General features: G+C 35.4%; 1 protein-coding gene across 1 annotated transcript in view; it reads left to right on the plus strand.

Moving 5' to 3' along the window:
* DMD (dystrophin) overlaps window positions 1-22,733 on the plus strand; it is a 2,224,438-nt gene that overhangs the window by 717,456 nt on the left and 1,484,249 nt on the right. Inside the window, 2 exon segments of the mRNA XM_033201414.1 lie at window positions 3,239-3,362; window positions 21,717-21,804. Of these exon segments, the coding sequence (XP_033057305.1) occupies window positions 3,239-3,362; window positions 21,717-21,804 (212 nt within the window).

Below are 22,733 nucleotides of genomic sequence, written 5' to 3' on the forward strand. Positions count from 1 at the left end.
AGGTTGCAGTGAGACCAGATCGCACCACTGCACTCCAGTCTGGTGACAGAGCGAGACTCCGTCTCAAATAAATATTAGAAAATGGATGGACTCAGATGCTCGAGCAAAAGTAAGAGAATAAAGTTCAAAATGTAGGTAGTGGGAATGATTTTAATTAAAAGAAGAGAAACTCGAATGTAAGAGAAGGGAATGAGAACGGTGGCTACACATGCAGATCTGATGGTGTTTGGAAATAGGAAGTGAAAAAGTTCTACTCTGATAATTCTACTTGTTTCTATAAGATAGAGAACAAGATCATCTGCTGAGAGAGCTGCAGAAAGAGGATGGGCCAGAGCTTTGAAAAAAGGTTTTAAATAGTTCCTGTAGAGACTCGGAGCCCAACTTGGCGGGGGGCGGGGTGGGGTGGGGGGGGTGGGGGGGGGGTGGGGGGGGTGGGGGGAAGTATGGCAGGATGCTAGGTTCATTTGAGGGTGTTGATTATTGCCTTAGTTTGGGTTGCCCCAAGAGTAGATCTGAAGAGAAGGATTTAGATGCAAGCAGTTTGTTTGGAAAGTGACCCCAGGAATCAAAGTAGGGAAGTGAGATAAGAAAAATAAAGCAGCCAATAAAGGATGGCACACATTTAGGGATCAGGTTATTGCTGGAAGGAACTGGAGCTCAATCATGCGGGGAACCCTTTGAGACACTGTGTATCATACTTCAGTATTGTCTAACTGAGGGGCAAGGGAGCTGGGATATTGATCCACCAATTCCAAGCTCTCACTGGTTAAGGGTCACCCCTGCTGAAGTATTAACATTCCAGCACTCCTCTGTCCAATATATTGGCAAGTAGATGCTTGCAAATTGAGAGACACAGGAAATTTTATGTTGGGCCAAAGCAAAAATGAAAATGTTTTAAGACATTGTGATGATAAATATGCATAAATGATGCGCTCGTTTGGGTAGGTAACCAAATGACCATAGTAGGAGAGTATTGATTCAAGGAGTTAACATCGCTGAAGAGAGCGAGAGAAAGATTTTTACAGCATGTAATTGTACTCTATATTTTAATCAACATTATGAATGAAGAAATAGAAATCTGATAAACTTGTGGATAAAAAATATAGGAAAGATAAAAATCATATATCACACAATAAAAATCCATAAACATTATAAGGCATACACAAATAACTTACTGACATTCAATGACATGGAATTTAGAGGAATCAAGATCCCTAGTCTCTTAATTTCAAGTTGGATAGCCTTGATAAATAACAACTCAATCTATATGCTATGAACCATCCCCTTTTTGATGTGGAAGGACATGATGGTGAACTAGATAAATTAAGTTTCTGATTCATGGTACTGAGGTCAATTAACTTAATTTCTCTGAAGCGCCATCTTATCCTATGGGCAGTTGAAATTGGTGATACCTAACCAAAGAATTTTGTAAGAATATAAAATGAGAATATGTTTTTGTAAGGGCTTTGTGTTCCATTAAGTTCTGTATCTGTTTAATTTTAAAACAATAGCCTGCAACTAATGTGAGAAATTCTAACAGGTTTATATGATTCAAAGTCCCGAAACTGGAGTTCAATAGACCAGGTCACAAGTTTCTGATAGTAATTAGATTGTGATCTAACTGGTTTAATGATAGTTTATGTGAAAACATTCTAGAAGTTTTAACTCAATTGAACTGCAATGTGGGTTGAAAGTCTAATATTGAAGTGAAAATATTTATTGAAATCATGAGCTGTATCAATGAAAGTATTATAAACTAAAAAGATAATTGTCTATTCTTCCCTGTTTATACTACACACTACTGATATGTTTCCTTTAAGTACCAAACTTAAGGAAACTAAGATACCAACAAACCATAGAATATCCGCTGAAGTGACTAAGCATAGGGTAGGCTGACGATCAGGTATCTACTGATGAATTTAAAGGGCTGATTTCAAATATTTATAATTTTGTATCTTTTGCCAATATCTTTCCAACTACTCTCTACCCCCACCAGCTCCTGGAAACGAACGTTGTCTTCTGTTTCTTTGAGTTTGATTTTTTTAGGTTCCACATGTAAATGAGATCATGTCATATTTGAGACATGTCATATGTCTTTGAGATATGTCATATGTATTGAGACATGTAAATGAGATCATGTCATAACACCTGGCTTATTTCACTTAACATGATTTCCTCCAGCTTCATATATGTTGCTGCAAATGAAAGGATATTCGTATTCTTAAAGGCTTAATACTATTCCATTAGACACTTGGGTTGATTCCATATTTTGGCTCTTCTATACATAAATCACCTGATTACAATGAATAGTTTATCCCTGGTGGCTCTGAAGATTTCTGCAAAAAAAAAAAAAAAAAAAAAAAAAAAAAAAAAAAAATTGAAAATAACAGGATAACAGGATAGGCGATCTGATACTTATGGCAGCATAACCACTCACACCAAAATGTAGTGACTTAAAGCAGCACTTACTATTTCTCACAGTTCTTCAACTTGGGCAGTGCCCTTTGGGCATTTCTTTTATCTATGTGGCATCAACTGGAGCACTCATTTGTCTGTCTTCAGCTGGCACTGAGATGGGTCACAGAGGGCTTTATTTGCATTCCTGGTGCCACATGCTGCTTCATGTGGCCTCTTCACATGGATAGATTAAGCTTCCTTAAAACATGATCTCCTCAAGGTCATTGTACTTCTTATATAATTGTTGCCTTCTCGGGATGTGTGCTCTAAAAAGTCAAGCTCTGACATGCAAGCACTTATCAAAACCTTACTTACAATACTCTTACTGTTGTCCCATTTGCGATAGAAAGTCACGTGGCCAAACCCAGAGGCAATATGACTGGAGACTACAGAAGAGCATGTGGTTCAATGGTGACCACCAACAGGAATTTCTTTTTTCTCGTAAATACTTTTCAAAAACAAAAGGTTATCTTGGGAGGTAGTACTTTTTTAAATAGTGCAAACATTCAAGCAGAGGCTGGGTAATAGCTTACAGGAGATATTGTAGAAGTGATTTTTACATTGAGGTGATTAAAATGACCTCTGTGATCATAAGACTCTAGATCAAAGCTGACTCCCAATTTGAGTCTACCTAACGGGGAAAATAGTGGTGCTATTAATACTAATAGAGGCATCAGGCAGGAGTCTCAGATTGAGAAAAGAATGATAAATGCGGATAAATTGCTTTTTTATATAGAAGAAAGAGATAAGAAATAATGACTTTTATTTTTTGCTGTCTTAGGTTGGATGTTGATATAACTGAACTTCACAGTTGGATTACTCGCTCAGAAGCCGTGTTGCAGAGTCCTGAATTTGCAATCTATCGGAAGGAAGGCAACTTCTCAGACTTAAAAGAAAAAGTCAATGTAGGTTATGCATTAATTTTTATATGTGTACACATTTTGTGCTGCTTGTAAATTCCATGCTTTGTTAGCTGTGATTCTATTAGTTGATAGATTAATGCAATATGATAAAATTTTGAAGATGCAATATGATAAAATGGTAAATGATAAAATGTTTAAAGATAAAATAATATATCTTTAAAGTATATTTTAGATAGCAAGCAAAATCAAAGTTTAGCCTAGAGAAATCTTTCTGGATTCTTCTGTGACTGACTAGGGATGCCTTTCATAAACTTACCTTAACTTACATATTATTTAACTGTAAATTAACAATTTTATAACATGAATTCATGTTGATGTCTTTAATATATTGTTCAATTACCTCAAGGCTAGGCCTTAGCAAGCTTGCAGAATTGTGTAGAGTAGAATAGTATAAAATAGAATAGAATAATATAGATACTATATTTAGGACCATGTTTATATGCTTACTATTATCAAGAAGTTATTCTTTATAGTCATCAATCCCTGTCATATATTATAAGGTATTTAAATTTCCCAGATATTTGTGTATTACCTTAACTAAAAGATGCCCAGCCTTTCTCAGTATTTACATGTGGTAACAGATGCTTTGTTGTTGTTATTCCCTTCTGAGATGGTATAATTTTGACCTTCACAAATAGGAAGTTTTATTAGTTTAATATAAGCTGCTTCATCTTAGGGAAATTGTCAAAGTTTTAATTTTTCGACTTCAACAATTATAAAACATGGATCTTTGTATATGATCGGCAACAGTTTGTAAAAGAATTTCTAACAGGCAGAGTAAATACAATGCGCAAGCTAAAGAAACAGTGATTATGAATGAAAAGTAATTTTATCCATGGGAAGATCACATCTAAATGTGTACATTAGCTCTGCTTTTTCTTTCTAGAAAAAGAAATCCTGAAGTTCAAAATCTATTGTATTTTTACAAATACAACATTACCTCAGTTACAAGCTAATGTTTGCTGTTGGGGTTGGAACTTTCGGAGAAAAACAAAAAATATGTATATATTCTGGAAAAAAAAATCTGTTTTTTAGGCTGCTTGAAAAAGGGGAGACAATTTCATCACCAGTTCTTCTTAGAGTTAACTATTTATAAATTGGAAAGTTATTTTAAATTACTTACTAACTTTATAAAACATATTGTTGTCAGCATTATAATAGACTATTCTAAACAGTTTCAAGAAATGAGAAATATGATTATATTGCTAATGTTTGAGTTTTAAAATTAAACTGAAAGATAATATATAATTGTAGAAAATGGCAAAATGTCTTTTTTCAAGTTTACTTCTTTGAAGGTATATTGTCTGCTATGATTTTTGAGGGAAATTATCTTAGTAGTAGAACATTAATTAGAGAACATTAAACTCTGATTTTCAAAGTTCGTGTCACATATTTGACCACTGAAAATATGAATCACCTTTGGCATTTTATTAGCTAATTAAAAATGGTTATTGATTTGATTCTTATAGATTTCTGTCTGATAGTCTGTTTCTTATCTTAAAACAGCTTTGATCAGGCAGGAAAATTGAGTTCCATTATTTCAGGAATATAAATCACAAAAGTTCCTGTTATATAGTTGCCTTGAACAATTTGCATTTTATCAATAGTGGGAGCATGACAGACTAAAAGTGCTCAAAAATGTACAATATTTTATAACTGGTTTTCTGATACCTTGTGAGTCCCCTTTATCGCCCTGAACTCTCATTTTCTGAAATAACAACATCGTTCTTAATTGCCTACTAAAATAGGACATGAAATGATTTACCTTGATGTCTCCCTCAGGCTCAATATAATGTATATGTATTAAAAATCTTCAAGAGAAATACATAGTAATGATGAAGGATATTCAGTTTAGGTATACATTAATTTTCTTACTGTATCACCTGTCAGTTTATATAGGTTACTTTGAACTCATGGCAGGCTCGTGTCATGAACTTGAGTGGTATTAATAAAAATGGCTAAATATTCCCAACTCTTTTTTTTCCACTTGATTTCTTCATTTACTCCTTTCAAGTGCTTTTAGCCAATGAGCATATCATAGGCCATTATCAGTTCAATTTCACATATTTTAAAAAATGGAACTTTTAGACCTAAGCATATTTTTTCCTTGCATATTCGCCATGTGTTTTATTCATATAATTAACAAAATACACTTATTTAAAAGCTGATTTCTAGGGGACCTTTCTAATCAAAATGTCCCTGGACCACAAATATTGACATTGTCTGAGAGCTTGTGAGAAATATAGAACCTCAGAACTAGTAAATCAAAATTTGCCTTTGAACATTTTCCAGGAGCGTAGCCTATGCACATAAAGGCTTGAGAATCAATATTCTAGGACACAGTCTTGGGCTTTACCTAGCGGTTCCCTCTCACATTCTTTTAATGTCACCACAGTTCAGACTTTTTAGCTGAATTAAGAGATTCTAACTACTCAAATTATTTCAGTGAGCACATGGTAACGTAAATTGGTAATAAAAAAAAAATGGCCTCCTCTGATCTCAAGGGGGTTTGATAAGGTGTCTGAAAATCTGGAGCTTGTACCAGTTTCTCTTGAAAGCCTGCCTATCAAGTCGTTATGGTCATCTGGCTTCGGGCTCTTCATGGGATCTACATTTGATTACACTCTTTCAGAATCAACTTTTTACTAACTCCCGCTGGAAATCATCAAGCCAGTTAATTCTTCCCTTTTCTCCTATCTCTGTTATCTGTGTTTACTACCCAGAGTATAAGTACCTCGAGTCTATCTTTTCTTCTATCTTTCTCTCTATGCTGTTTTGCACTTTCTTGTCCTTGCTTCACTTCCTCTGCTTTCCCACACTCTCTCACTCGGCAGGCTCAAACCCTTTTTCCAGACAAGACTTCTGTCCTATGTACTTACTCTACTCAGACACGGAAACCACTTTTACCCTCAAAAACAGCACTGTGACTCATCCCTCTTTTGTACCCCCACTACTTTAGAATGACTGACTCCCTCACCTAACAGAGACAATTCCAAAGATACTGCTCTCTTGATGTAAAAATACCTCTTTCCTTGCAGTTAATGACTTCTGGCTATCTATTATCTACCATTTTATCATATTTTCTCATTGAAGACTTTGGCACTAGGTTAGTAGACTTTTTCACCCAAGTTGTTCTTTCATTCTTAGTCATTTCAGCATGTGGGCTCTCCTGCTATCGCTAAAAGCTTCTGTTTCTCTCATCTCCTCAATTCAGCTACCTGCTGTCGTGATTATATGCAGATGTTGTCATTGTCAGACATTACTCCATTTCTTTAATAACATATTTTAACAAAACCAGCAGTTCTTCATAGCTTTCCATGCATCCTAAGTATATTTTCTCCTTAGTTTCTCTCAACAATTATTTCAAGCTTTTGTGGGGTACCTAAACTTTCCCCGTCATTCGCAGTAAATGACTTCATCTCCTACTTTAGTCAAAATAATTTTTCTCAAATTGTGGGTATTTGTGCTCATTGTCTCTCTCTCTCTCTCTCTTTTTTCCCACCTGCCTTGGTGGAAGAGGCTAGACTTCACCTGGTTGAGGTTCATCTCTGTGTGTATGTTCTCAGCAGCATCCCTGACTATCTATTAAGCCACCTGCTTCCATTCAGCTATATTTCCAGATTGTCAAAAAATCTATGTCCCAGGTCTTTATCATCAGCCTTTAAACTGGTTGTGTTTTCATCTTTAAGAAAGTATTCTCTCCTGTAAACACACATGTGAATATACGTGCCTTATCTTACTCAATCCCTCCGTAGAACTAGAACCTATTAACCTCTTTGCCCTCATGAAATTCTTTCCTCACTTGGCTTATGGGATACTGCTTTCTCCTGATTAATTCTTTCACATTTTTGGCCATTTGTTCCAATTCAGTTTTTCTTTAATATTGGTATTCTTCAGTCCTTGTTTTTCTTCTCTGGATATCCTCATTCATTCCCATTCAAATAGTATCTATTTTCGAATGAACCCTCCCCCGATATGTATCTTTAGCTCACATCTCTTTCTTAAAAGCTATTGTGGAAGACAGTGTGGCAATTCCTCAAGGATCTAGAACTAGAAATACCATTTGACCCAGCCATCCCATTACTGGGGATATACCCAAAGGATTATAAGTCATGCTGCTATAAAGACACATGCACACATATGTTATTGCGGCACTATTCACAATAGCAAAGACTTGGAATCAACCCAAATGTCCATCTGTGACAGACTGGATTAAGAAAATGTGGCACATATACACCATGGAATACTATGCAGCCATAAAAGGATGAGTTTGCGTCCTTTGTAGGGACATGGATGCAGCTGGAAACCATCATTCTTAGCAAACTATCACAAGAAGAGAAAACCAAACACCGCATGTTCTCACTCATAGGTGGGAATTGAACAGTGAGATCACTTAGACACAGGAAGGGGATCATCACACACCAGGTCCTATTGTGGGGAGGAGGGAGGGATAGCATTAGGAGATATACCTAATGTAAATGACGAGTTAAAGGGTGCAGCACACCAACATGGCACATGTATACATATGTAACAAACCTGCACATTGTGCACATATACCCTAGAGCTTAAAGATTAATAATAATAAAAGAAAAAGAAAAAAAAAAAACCCAGGGTGATATATCTGACTGCCTAATAGACAATTTTAATTGATGTTTGCCTGATATCTTAAATCTCATTATTTCCCCAGACCTCCTTTCTCCTTCCTTTCACCCTGCAAACAGCCTAATCCAGAAACCTGAAAGCTAACTGGGTCATCTAGATTTTTTTCTACCATTCACAAGTCCAATCTTTGACAAGTTCAATTAATCCTGCTTCCTTAACAGCTCTTGAAAATGTCCAATTCTCTCTATTCCCATCACCAAAACCCTGATTAAAGCTAATATCATGGTTTACTTCTATTTAAGATGACAATCCCCTAGTTGGTCTTGCCTGCTACTAATGTTATATTCCTTTAGAAATTTTCACATCACCTCTGCCAAACTGAACTCATTAAAACATAAGTATGATCTTGTTATGTCTCTGTTTATAATCATTTGAGAAAGATAAAATCAGCTACCGATAGCCAGTAGCTGGCTTGGCACTTCAGTTAGGCTTTGAAACTGCTGGATGTTGCCTTGGTACTTGCAGCTAGTCTGTGATGTTCTCTGGTTGAATACAAACAATTGCTAAGAATGCCAGCATCATTCAGGGACACTCCATGGTTGTGATGAATCAAGATAAAAGCAAGACCACTTTGTAATCATATCTTAATACGGTCAAAAAGAATAGCATTGTCCAAACCACCCCGATGACCAAATATCCCTCATCTTCATTAATGTGACACATCATGCTTCTTTACTAAATACAGCTTTAGCCTCTCTGCATTCCTCCTGCCATGTAGATAAAAATTTTAGGACACTCAACATAGAATTACCCTACTTCCTTACAACATCCAGTCAAAACAAAACCCCACTTCCTTGATGCCCCCTATCACGTAACACAAGCCCACATCTTAAAATAAGCTTTTTCTTTTTTTTTTTTTATTTTTTTTTATTTTTTATTATACTTTAAGTTCTAGGGTACATGTGCATAACGTTTATATCATGTATAACTCCCCAATGCAATCCCTCCCTCCTCCCCCCTCCCCATGATAGGCCCCAGTGTGTGATGTTCCCCTTCCCGAGTCCAAGTGATCTCATTGTTCAGTTCCCACCTATGAGTGAGAACATGCGGTGTTTGGTTTTCTCTTCTTGTGATAGTTTGCTAAGAATGATGGTTTCCAGCTGCATCCATGTCCCTACAAAGGACGCAAACTCATCCTTTTTGATGGCTGCATAGTATTCCATGGTGTACATGTGCCACATTTTCTTAATCCAGTCTGTCACAGATGGACATTTGGGTTGATTCCAAGTCTTTGCTATTGTGAATAGTGCCGCAATAAACATACGTGTGCATGTGTCTTTGTAGTAGAGTAATTTATAATCCTTTGGGTATATACCCAGTAGTGGGATGGCTGGGTCATATGGTACATCTAGTTCTAGATCCTTGAGGAATCGCCATACTGTTTTCCATAATGGTTGAACTAGTTTACAATCCCACCAACAGTGTAAAAGTGTTCCTATTTCTCCACATCCTCTCCAACATCTATTGTTTCCTGACTTCTTAATGATTGCCATTCTAACTGGTGTGAGATGGTATCTCATTGTGGTTTTGATTTGCATTTCTCTGATGGCGAGTGATGATGAGCATTTTTTCATGTGTCTGTTGGCTGTATGGATGTCTTCTTTTGAGAAATGTCTGTTCATATCCTTTCCCCACTTTTTGATGGGGTTGTTTGTTTTTTTCTTGTATATTTGTTTGAGTTCTTTGTAGATTCTGGATATTAGCCCTTTGTCAGATGAGTAGGTTGCAAAAATTTTCTCCCATTCTGTAGGTTGCCTGTTCACTCTGATGGTAGTTCTTAGCTGTGCAAAAGCTCTTTAGTTTAATGAGATCCCATTTGTCAATTTTGGCTTTTGCTGCCGTTGCTTTTGGTGTTTTAGACATGAAATCCTTGCCAATGCCTATGTCCTGAATGGTACTACCTAGATTTTCTTCTAGGGTTTTTATGGTATTAGGTCTAACATTTAAGTCTCTAATCCATCTTGAATTAATTTTCGTATAAGGGGTAAGGAAAGGATCCAGTTTCAGCTTTCTACTTGTGGCTAGCCAATTTTCCCAGCACCATTTATTAAATAGGGAATCCTTTCCCCATTTCTTGTTTTTGTCAGGTTTGTCAAAGATCAGATGGCTGTAGATGTGTGGTATTATTTCTGAGGACTCTGTTCTGTTCCACTGGTCTATTTCTCTGTTGTGGTACCAGTACCATGCTGTTTTGGTTACTGTAGCCTTGTAGTATAGTTTGAAGTCAGGTAGCGTGACGCCTCCAGCTTTGTCCTTTTGACCTAGGATTGTCTTGGCAATGCGGGCTCTTTTTTGGTTCCATATGAACTTTAAAGCAGTTTTTTCCAATTCTGTGAAGAAACTCATTGGTAGCTTGATGGGGATGGCATTGAATCTATAAATAACCTTGGGCAGTATGGCCATTTTCACGATATTGATTCTTCCTATCCATGAGCATGGTATGTTCTTCCATTTGTTTGTGTCCTCTTTGATTTCACTGAGCAGTGGTTTGTAGTTCTCCTTGAAGAGGTCCTTTGCATCCCTTGTAAGCTGGATTCCTAGGTATTTGATTCTCTTTGAAGCAATTGTGAATGGAAGTTCATTCCTGACTTGGCTCTCTGCTTGTCTGTTACTGGTGTATAAGAATGCTTGTGATTTTTGCACATTAATTTTGTATCCTGAGACTTTGCTGAAGTTGCTTATCAGCTTAAGGAGATTTTGGGCTGAGACGATGGGTTTTTCTAAATATACAATCATGTCATCTGCAAACAGGGACAATTTGACTTCTTCTTTTCCTAACTGGATACCCTTGATTTCTTTCTCTTGCCTGATTGCCCTAGCCAGAACTTCCAACACTATGTTGAATAGGAGTGGTGAGAGAGGGCATCCCTGTCTTGTGCCAGTTTTCAAAGGGAATTTTTCCAGTTTTTGCCCATTCAGTATGATATTAGCTGTGGGTTTGTCGTAAATAGCTCTTATTATTTTGAGGTACATTCCATCAATACCGAATTTATTGAGCGTTTTTAGCATAAAGGGCTGTTGAATTTTGTCAAAAGCCTTTTCTGCATCTATTGAGATAATCATGTGGTTCTTGTCTTTGGTTCTTCTTTTTCTAATATACTCTTAGAGACAACCCCATAGTTCCCTGTGATGCTCTGTCTCTCTCATTGCAGCGTGTAAATCAGGTTAACTTTGATAATCTACAAATATGTTCCCAGTGGTCTTTGTGTGAAAAGTGTTGACAAAGTCAGTGTCTTCATATTGCTCTCATAAAGCCTGCAATGATCCAATTTTTGTTTACTTATGCAAAGTAATTTCTAGTCATTTTCACTTCATTTCCATTGTTGATTTCCAGAAATCAGGACTTGAACATGAAATGGCTTTGGTTTTATGTGTGTGTGTTTGGTTTTTGGTGTCCCCATGCCTAACACATAACCCAATAAATGTTTAACTATATGGATATGTGATTTTTTTTCAGCTCTGCAGTCACATTTTAGACAGAACCTATTACCAATATGAAGGATAGAACAACTTCTGAATAAACATTTGAGTGAATAAGTTACTTTTCAGTCAAAGAGTAAAACTTCATTATAGAATTTTAAGAGTAGATTCTTAGTTACTTCTAATATCAGAGTAGGACTGATAGAGATCCAGAACTTATTTTCATAATGTTAGAGAAGATACAGAAAGAGGAGGCTTTTAAGAGGTGCTAATAAAGGAGGAGGAACAGAGGTCTGAATCAATTTATTGAGGAATTTGTGAATGTCCCTGTTTCTTTGCTTAAAATTATTTGACTTTTGTTCCTTTTGTTGAATATTATACAACTTAATTGCCTTTTATTTTGCATTTAAGTTACCCATTTTAGAATTTATAATTCTTCATGATCTGTAAGAATTTTCATGAGCCCATATTATATTTTATAATTAATCACTCATTTCTGATACATGGATTTACTGGTGCCTTTTTTAGCTTCTATATACTTTACTTGAAATTATGTGTACTAAATATTTTAGAATCTGAGTAGTGGCTTCTAAACATATCATATATTAAGCGTATATTGAGTAAAGTATTTAGTATTCTATATGTTAATAACATAATTTAAAAACTGTTATAAAATATCCTTTTATGATTAAAATATATGTATATGCATGTAGACATGTGTATGATAAACAGCTCTATAGAAAAACACACAGAAAAGCTGGATGACTTCATGAGGAAGAAATTTAAGAGAAAGATAACATTGTCAAGGGCAAAGTTATTTTTATGAACAAGGTATTTTCAAGGAGATAATTGTAGTCGTTATCAGTACTGAATGCTGTAATAAGCATTTTTCCTAACAAGAAAATTAATGACTTTCACAAAATAACTTTTTGTACAGTACTGAGGACTGAACTCTGTAGGTATTTGGACTAATATTCAAATATTGAAATATATTTAATTTCAAATTTCATTGAAGATGAAATACATAAAAGAAAATGAAGACCATGGTTGAAGAGTATTCAGATGATACCCTTGGTCTTGAAAATAAGGGAAAGGGGTATATACACAGTACGTATGTGTATGTACATACATGTACATACACACATAGAGGAGGTGGAAGACCAGAGCCATGAAATAAAAAGAGAGAGTTAAGATTCTACCAAGTTTTGTCTCATGGATTGCATATGGTACTCTTTCTTTTCTACTTAGGTAATGGTTTATTACCATTGTCAGGACTTGAGCTGAAGAAAAGGTGGATGTGCCCAACTCCCAATCTAATATGCAGTTTCTAGAATACTTTGATGTAATCCATCCCTCCTTTACTGAGCTTGCAGCATGTATCCCCATGGACTGGTTTTATGGCCACTTTATGTAGAGCTGTTAGAGTTTGTTAGGAATTTACACTTTAAGAGAGCATTGTGGGTAAGGGGAGAGACCATAATATTGTATATGGAGGCATTAGGCTAAAATAGAGCTCGCCTTATTATGTATCTACAATGTACCAGCAACTTTCATGGAGACTTGAGATACAGTAGAGGAGGATATAGATAAGGATACCTGACCTTATATAGTTTACATTCTAGTGGGAAAGATGGAAATGAAGCAAGACTAACATGTAAATCATATGGAATATTAGTGATAAGTTCCAAGGAGTAGAATAAAATGAGAGAGTATGTATGTGTGTGTAGACAGAGTGACACTAAAAGGCCTAGCTGAAAAAGTGGCATTTGATGGAGAAAAATGTCCAAATCACTAATTTAGGGCCATTTTATGCATGGGGAAAAATAAATGCACAGCCGTGTAACAGGAGCATGCCTGTAGCATCAGGGAACTAGCTAAGCGTGTGTCTGCAGCAGAAGAGCAAGGTATTCAGTAGCACAAGAATTCAGAAAGGTTAAGGAAGTTAATTAAGATCAGATCATGGTAAGGACTTGAGCTTTTACTCAGTTGTCAGCGAGTTGAACTGAATCCTGCTGTCTCTATCTGCCGTGTTGATAATATAAAATCAGAGAACAAAGGTTGAAATATAAAGACCTTTAGTATCCTATTTTGAAATATTCATACCTCTCAGAGATGATGGGGTACTTCTTCTAATATGGTAGTAGTGAGCACCATAATAACTCACTTTCTGGATGTGTTTTGAGGTTAGAGCCAACAGGACTTTCTGATGGATTGAATGTGAGACTTGAGAGAAAGAGAGGAGCAGACGATTCTGCTTTTGGCCTAAACAAAGGAAAATACAGATTGAGGCCTAGGACACTCCAAAGTGAGAGTTCAGGGACATCATTAGGAACCTGCAAAGGAGACTGAGTAAAAGTGACCTCTGAAGTTAGAGGAGAACTCTGTGTTCCGGTAGTACATGAAGCCAAATTAGCAAATATTTCTAAAAAGAAAAAGGAATCCACTGAATCAAATCATAGCGATAGGTAAAGTAAGGACTGAACATCAGTCATTGAATGTAGTAGTTTGGGGGCCAATGGTGAGACTGATAAGAGCAGTTTAGATGGGACTGAGTAAGAGAATAGATGTGAGAGCCAGTTTTTGTTTTTGTTTTGAACCAGGTTTTACTTTGCAAGCTAGACCTGTGAAAGGCCTGTGTTCCTCCTTGTTGATACACAATCATTTAAAATGAGGACAGTTACCTTTCTTTTTCAGCAAAATATTTCTCTTTAGATTTTGTTTTTGGTTTTTGTGCTTTTCTGTGCTTTTTAATGTATATTTCTGTGAGTAAATGGGAGACGGTAGAAATTTTAGGAACTACTGATCCATCCTACCTTAAAACAGAAGTTCATGTATTTCATTTGAGGACAAATGTATAGGTGGCCAGATCCCAGGAGAAATGGAGATTTTCAGTGATGTTTATTTAGTCAACTTTTTTTTTTTTTTTTAAACACTTTTTGTGTGTGGTTATTTGGACATTTCCGTGAACAAGGTACTCTGATCATCTCGTGTCAAAAATGTTTCCATGGCCAGGTGTGGTGGCTCACGCCTGTAATCCCAGCACTTTGGGAAGCTGAGGCATGCGAATCACGAGGTCAGGAGATCGAGACCATCCTGGCTAACACGGTGAAACCCTGTCTCTACTAAAAGTATAAAAAACTAGCCGGGCGAGGTGGCGGGCGCCTGTAGTCCCAGCTACTCGGGAGGCTGAGTCAGGAGAATGGCGTGAACCTGGGAGGCGGAGCTTGCAGTGAGCTGAGACTGCCCCACTGCCCTCCAGCCTGGGTGACAGAGCGAGATTCCGTCTCAAAAAAAGAAAAAAAAAAAAAGCTTCCTAAACTTCTTTTTAAGATTATTGAGGTTACCTTTAACTAGAATGAGCCCATATTTCAGTTTGTCTGGTATAGTCTTAGCTTATGTCAAGTCACTTGGCTCAGCTTAATTATCCCTAGCTCCCCATTTTACTATAAAGCTATCTCATTTTCAGAAATAAAGAGCCTCCTTTAATCTCCTCAGAAGTCTCATGTCATAGATATCTTTATTGCTATTTACATAGAAAATATTGAGGTTCAGAAAGGTTGAAGTACTTTATTAAGGTCAAATGGTAAGCAGTAGAGACAGAATTGGAAACAGCAGAGCAAAAAGAGTGACTGCAAGCCTTGTTGTTACAGTACCTTCTTTAACATCTCTTTGTTACACTAAATTTTATTATTTTTAATCAACTGTCTACAGCTGTGTCTGAAATGAAATGTTTTCTGGACTCTTCATTGTCTCGTTCACACTCTTCAAGGCACACTTGTGTGCATATTCTTCTTCACTTTGCAATGTTCCTCTCTAAAGAAATGTGCCCTAACAGAACCCAGATATCTTCTAAACATTGACAAATATGCAGATACCATTGACCGCTTCTTTCTGGGGTCTATGTCTCGCTTTATGCACCAGTTATTCAGTTTACTTGAGCTGTATACAGAGTTGGTAATCAGCCCATAGACTGTCAGAGTCCATTCTGAGTGAGCCGGCATTCCCTCTGATACCTTGTTGCCCATGCTGAATTAATAGTTAAATAACTTGAACATCCCTAATACATCCAAACTATAAGCTCCATTTGCTGTGATATATATTCTGATATGCTCACACCTTTTTGACTAATATCCATTGAAATACCCCTAGCAACAGCAGAGTATGTCTGAAAGAAAGTTGAAATTCAAAGTAGAAGAGCAGGGCTCTAATATTGAATCTAAAGCTTCCTAATATGATGACCTTTGATACATGATTTAATCTTATTGATGCTCAATTTTCTTTTGTAAAAAATGGTATACAATAATGCTGATTTCTTCTTTCTTACAATTACTATGACATACATATGCAAATTATGTACATAAACTATAATTTGGTAGTATAAAGAATCTCATTTTTAATGTGGCTGTTGCATTGTTTTCAAAATTTTCACAAACCTCTCTGTGCCTCACTTCCCTCCTCCATCAAAATGGGAAACTAATAGTACCTACTTTATAGATTATTGTTTTTGTTATAGTTGCGGTTGTTGTTACTGTTACTATTATATTAGAATAACTGGAACAATGTGGCTAACAAGATATTAAAGGTCGAATATGATTCCTGAGATACTGAAATATAAGTTTTGCTCTCTGTTAGTAATATTAATTGATTCTAGTAAGTTTAGAATAAAGAGATTATGATCATAACATTTAGAAGGCTATTGATAGTTTATTTTCAATCTTTATAAAGACCACACAGTGTTCTCATTCTACTTTTTATATCATTTCATGTAAACTAAAGCAAAAGTTCAATGTAGATAAAATAGAAACCCCTCTGATAGGAGAGGATAACTCTAAAAGTAACTCAGAGAACATCACTTTACTCAGCTTGTTGTCATTTTTCTTGTATGTGTTGTATTGTGGTATATATTTTTTCTTTTATCTGTGTGTTTTTTCCTGATGTTCAAATTCTGGACACCCCAAATCCTCCTGTCTTTCTTGATATTTACATTACATATTTACTTAAATGTGCTTATTTTTTCTCATCTAAGATGCTCAGGGTGCTTTACATATAACATTTACCTTTTAATGGAGAATAAATGTAAGCAGTGAAAAACAAGTATGCCATAAGCTGCTAAGGACAGATGGCTTAGATCACAAAAATTAAGAAGTTGAGAAAATAGAAATATTGGAGCTTCATCTAGGATCTTACTTTTAACCAGATCTTGTAGCTACTATATTTTCATGGACTTTTCAGTTCAACCAACAAATTAGAACTATCCATGATTGTCCACATGTTTCTGGAAACAATTCAATACTGTCTTTGTGAAACTGAATTTCAAGACAACTCAGAAGTTTCACCTGCTAATTGGAATGGGATCCTGGGAACATATAATCACAAAATACCACAAACTGTGTGTTTCAAAATTTTCAAGTGGAATCCAAGATATTAAAAAGTGTCTATCACTTTCAGAGTTTCTTAACTAATTAGATGAAACTGAGTTTTCATTTGTTGCCCTTCACAGCATCATGTAAAATGTGTGGCTTCAGCTAAGTATAGGTACTTAAGAAAATAAAACAAAACGTATCACCTTATAGTTTTTTAAAAAAATTTTACTCTTAATTATTCTCAGTTTTAATTAGTATTTTATATATTACGGCTATTCCTGATGGGAGTTTATTCTGTCAATGATTGGCTTTTTTAGCATTTTGTACTCTAATACTGAATCCAATATTCCTAATTCATGAAACCTTTTTTGTGATTTTAATAGACTCTATTTTTAGAGTAATTATAGGTTCACAGCAAAATTGAACAGAAGGTATAAAAATTTCCCATATAACCCTGCTCCCACACACACATACCCTGCCCCACTGTCAACATTTTCCACTAGAGTGGGATATTTATTACAATAGATGAACTTACATTGACACATCATTATCACCCAAAGTTCATAGTTTTACATTAGCATTCACTATTGGTGCCACACAGTCTATAAGTTTAAACAACTTTACAATGACATGTATTTACCTTTAGAGTATTATAGAGTGTAATTTCACTGCCATAAAAATCCTCAATACTTTTCCTGTTCATCTACTCGTCTCTGCTAATCTCTAGAAACCACTGATTGTTTTGTAGTTTACATAGTTTTACCTTTTCCAGACTATCATATATTCTGAATTGGAATCTAGGGTGCAATCTGTAGTATATAGCCTTTTCAGATTATCTTCTTTAACTTAGTAACATGCATTTAAGTTCCTCCATGTCTTTTTATGGCTTGATAGCTCATTTTCAAGCACTGAATAATATTCCATTGTCTGGATGTATCACAGTTTATTTATACATTCATCTACTGAAGGACATCTTGATTATTTCCAAGTCTTGGCAAACATAAATCTGCTATAGCATTCATGTGCAGGAATCTATATGGACATATGTTTTTGACTCCTTTGGGTAAATGCCTCAGAGCTTGATTGCTGGATCATATAGTAGAATGTTTACTTTTGTAAGAAACCTTCAAACTGTCTTCCAAAGTGGCTGTACCATTTTGCATTGCTACCAGAAATGAATGAGAGTTCCCATTGCCCCATATCCTGTCAGCTTTTGGTTTTATCAGTGTTCTTGGATTTTGGCCATTCTAATAGGTGTGTAGTGGTATCTCATTGTTGTTTAATTTGTAATTCCCTGGTAACATATGATGTGAAACGTATTTTCATTTTCTTATTTGTCATCTGTATACTTCCTTTGGTGAGGTGTCTGTTAAGGTTTTTTGCCCATGTTTTAATTTGTTTGTTTTTGTTACTGAGTTTCAGGAGTTCTTTGTGTATTTCGGATAAGAATTCTTTACCAGATATGTCTTTTGTAAATATTTTCTTTGAGTCTGTGGCTTTTCTTTTCCTTCTCTTGGCAGCTTCTTTCACAGAGCAGAACATTTTAATTAAGTAGTATTCAACTTATTCTTTCTTTCTTTTGTGGATCATCCCTTTGGTGGTATACCTAAAAAGCTGTCAACAAACTGATAGTCATTTCTATTTTCTCCTAAGCTATCTGCTAGGATTTTATAGTTTGACCTTTTATTCTAGAGTCTGTGATTGATTCATTTTTAATTAATTTTATGAATTATATGAATACCACAATTACTTTCAAGCAGCTACACAAATTTCTAAATTCAGTGGAAACATTGCATTTATTTTGGTATGTTTAATTTTAATTTTAATTTTTTATAATTTCAACTTTTGTTTTGGATTCAAGAGTAAATGTGCAGATTTGTTACATGGGTATATTGTGTGACACCGAGGTTTGGTGCTAAACATAGTATCCAATAGCTAGTTTTTTGGCCCTTTTCCCGTCACTTCCTCCCCACTCTAGTAGCCCCCAGTGTTTCTTGTTCCCATCTTTATATCCATGTGTACCCAATAAAACATGGTTTTGAACCATAATGCTGTGTTCCACAAAAATATATGTTAATGTTATTTTATTTTATTTTATTTTATTTTATTTTATTTATTTTTGAGACAGAATCTTATTCTGTTGCCCAGGCTGGAGTGCCGTGGTGTGATTTCGGCTCCCTGCAACCTCCGCCTCCCAGGTTCAAGCAAATTTCCTGCCTCAGCCTCTACAGTAGCTGGGATTACAGGTGCCTGCCACCATGCCTGGCTAATTATTTATGTATTTTTAGTAGAGACAGAGTTTCACCATGTTGGCCAGGCTGGTCTTGAACTCCTGACCTCAGGTGATCCACCCGCATTGACCTCCCAAAGTGCTGGGATTACAGGTGTGAGCCACCGCGCCCAGCCCATGTTATCATTTTTACAAACATATTCAGTGTTGAAATTTTAAAGCGAATTTATGATAAAATTCACAATAATGTCAGATATTTCACCATCAAGAGTATAAATTTCGAATGAAGTTGATCCAGTGAATAACATGAAAATAAATAAATTGGAATTAAATAATTGGAATTAAAAGAAGGGTATAAGGTTTATGTCTAGATAAACTTTTTTGCATGTAGATGTTGCATTGTTCAGGGCCATTTGTTGAAAGACTTTTTCTGCACTGCATTGCCTTTGTTTCTTTGTCAAAAATCAATTGATTATATTCACGTGCATCTGTTTCTGAGCTTTCTATTCTGTTCCATTGATTTACCTGTCTGTTCTTTTGCCAATATTACTCTGTCTTGATTACTGCAGTTTGTATCAAGCCTTGAAGTCAGATATTGTCAGGTCTACCACTTACGAAACTCTTTAAAATAAATTAAAAAAAAAAAAAAAAACACCCTTATTCAGGCCAGGCATGGTGGCTCACGCCTGTAATCTCCCCTGCTCCGCCCCCAGCACTGAGGTGGGCAGATCACAAGGTCAGGAGTTTGAGGCCAGCCTGGCCAACAAGATGAAACCCTGTCTCTTCTAAAAATACAAAAATTAGCTGGGTGTGGTGATGCACGTCTATAATCCTAGCTACTCAGGAGGCTGAGGCAGGAGAATTGCTTGAACTGAGGAGGCAGAGGTTGCAATGAGCTGAGATCATGCCACTGCACTCCAACCTGGGCAACAGAGCAAGACTCTGTCTCAAAGAAAAACAAAAAAAAAAACCTTTACATTTGTAGCTATTTCTTTAAATTAGGGAGTCTTTTCAGATATGTAAAAATATATGAATTATTGTATAAGCATGTCCATAATTTAATGTGCTTGGTAATAGTCTTGTCTAGATGATTACTTTTATTTGAAACTATTTCTGATATTGCCATATATATGAAAGAGTTTCGTCTGTCACCCAGCCTGGAGTACAGTGGCACAATCATAGTCATTGAAACCTACTGAGACTACTGTGCTCAAGCAGTCCTTCTGCCTCAGATTCCTGAGTAGCTGGGACTACAGGCTTATGCCACCATGCCTGACTAATTTTTTAAAATTGCTTTTTTTGGAGATGGAGGTCTTTCTATTTTGCCTAGGCTGATCTCAAACCCCTGGCCTTAAACAGTCCTCCCGCCCATTTCTTCTGAGTAGCTCGGATTGCAGGCCTATCTTAACCATTTGCTTTTAAAGGAATGTATTAGATCTGCGCTGTACAATTACAGTTAACACTGGTCACAGGGAACTTTTAAATTTTAAATTAATTAAATAAAATTAGATTACATTTTCATTTTTTTCAGTCACACTGACCACCTTTCACGTGCTCAATACCCACATGTGGTTATTGGCTATCATATTGGATGACACAGATATAGATCATTTCCATCCTTGCACAAATTTCTACTCAACAGTTCTGCAGACTGTGCATGTATCTATTATTTACCCTCCCCTCTGTACTCCAATATTATACCTGGAAATATTTTTTTTAATGCCTGTGGATGTAAATAAAGTCTTAAAAAGTAGCCTCATGTAGAATAACCTTCTGCCTCAAATTCAGGAGAAATCTTTGTTATAATACTATTGTTAAGTCACAGGTGTGTTGTTCTTACTATATTTTAATTGCATTATAGCTTGAATAGTTATATTTTAGGACATATACATTGTTAGAGTCTCATCTTCTTGATGTTTATAGTAATGTAGTTCTACTCTATCATGGTTTAAAATTTATGTCTCCATAGGAATATTATTAGCTAAGCTCAGTAGTATGAAATGCTGGTACTGTTGACTGAAATAATTTTGTATTTGTTGTTCAAAATTTAACTCTTAGGAGAAATAGAGGAATTTAGAAAGCTTTTTGAAACTCAATCTAGTCTTCCTTGGAAATAGGAGTATTATGATATTTTTGAAAGAAAAATTAGCCTACAGGCTTGTATTTAAATATGTATATATATATTATATATTTCTGCTAAATTATTTATGTAGTTTTATTTTTTCCACTTTATATACATACTGGATTCTCATTTGATTTTTAATACTGCCCATATACTTATCAGGAGTAATTTCAATGGTGTATTTTTACAAGATAAATTTCATGTTAGTTATGTGACACTTTAGCTTTCATTGTTATGAATTGCCTTTTTACTTTTTGCAGTCTCATATTGAAATGTATCAGAAACTATAATGTAAAAAAAAATGTTGGGTAGAAATCTTATCATTAAAAGTTGCAGCAAGTCATGAAAATGGCTCATGCTTTTATTGCCGTTTTGATGTTTTGATGGCAAAAGTATTGAGAAAAAAAAGTCTTTAGATTCACATGAGAAGCTGACAGAGTGAAATATCTTAAGGCTTGAAAGGGGAAGTAGAAGTTATAATTATTGTGTAGATTCACAATCCTTGTATTGAATTACTCACCTTTGCTATCATGCTGCAGGCCATAGAGCGAGAAAAAGCCGAGAAGTTCAGAAAACTGCAAGATGCCAGCAGATCAGCTCAGGTCCTGGTGGAACAGATGGTGAATGGTAATTACACAAGTTGATTTAGATAATCTTCTTAGGGATTTGATAAACACATAGGTTCATATTTATCAGCTGAATTATATCAGACAAGCACTTCTTGAATACAAATTAAATTAAAAGGAGTTAATATGTTTGTATTATTCTTTTTTTAATGCTAAGCAAATTATTAGGAGAAATTCAACTTTGAGTCCATTGGAAGAAAATGGGAAGTGGTAGAATATTTGATCAATCTGTTGCAGAGAGATAAACTTTAATGCAAATCCTGGTAGCATTTGTCCAAATAATTTAAGAAAATATGGTTTACAGAAATTTGAAAACATTAATAGTCATGTTATATATGTAAAACTGATCATCCAATTTTAAATCATTTTGCAATATGTTTTTCCAAACAGACTAAAATTAGATGGAATGTTTTACCGTCATTCCTGTTTCCTAATAATATATGTGACATTTTCTATGTTACTTTTTATCACTTTCTCTCATTTAAAAAAAAAAAAAGTATCTTCGGGATAACCTTTACTTTAACTTTTTTGGAGTGGGATAAAAGCACAAAGCTAGCAAAACTTTTGTCTTTTTCAAGAATAAATTAAAATTAGTCTTTGCTAATACTCAGTGCTTCAAAAGCTATGTGTACCAAATATGTCATTGACATGATGTGTAAACAACCTTCTTTCAATTTATCATTGCTTATACTACTATATTTCCAGATAAAATTTCATGAAAATCAGGGATAATGCTATTTCCAAATAAGACTATTTTTCATTTTGTGGGAGATGTTTACAAGAGCATCATAAATAAATATAACAAATGTTTTTGTTGTGCATGTCAGCTTTTTCCAGCATCTGCCTGCATTTTGGGGTGTAAATTCTGTGTGTAAGTTATTTTTTGCCTTAATTGCAAATTTGGCATTAAAAAGTTCAGTGGTCTTCCTA

The sequence above is a fragment of the Trachypithecus francoisi genome, unplaced genomic scaffold (genome assembly GCF_009764315.1).
Source record: "Trachypithecus francoisi isolate TF-2019V2 unplaced genomic scaffold, Tfra_2.0 Lachesis_group6, whole genome shotgun sequence".
Classification (NCBI taxonomy): Eukaryota; Metazoa; Chordata; class Mammalia; order Primates; family Cercopithecidae; genus Trachypithecus; species Trachypithecus francoisi.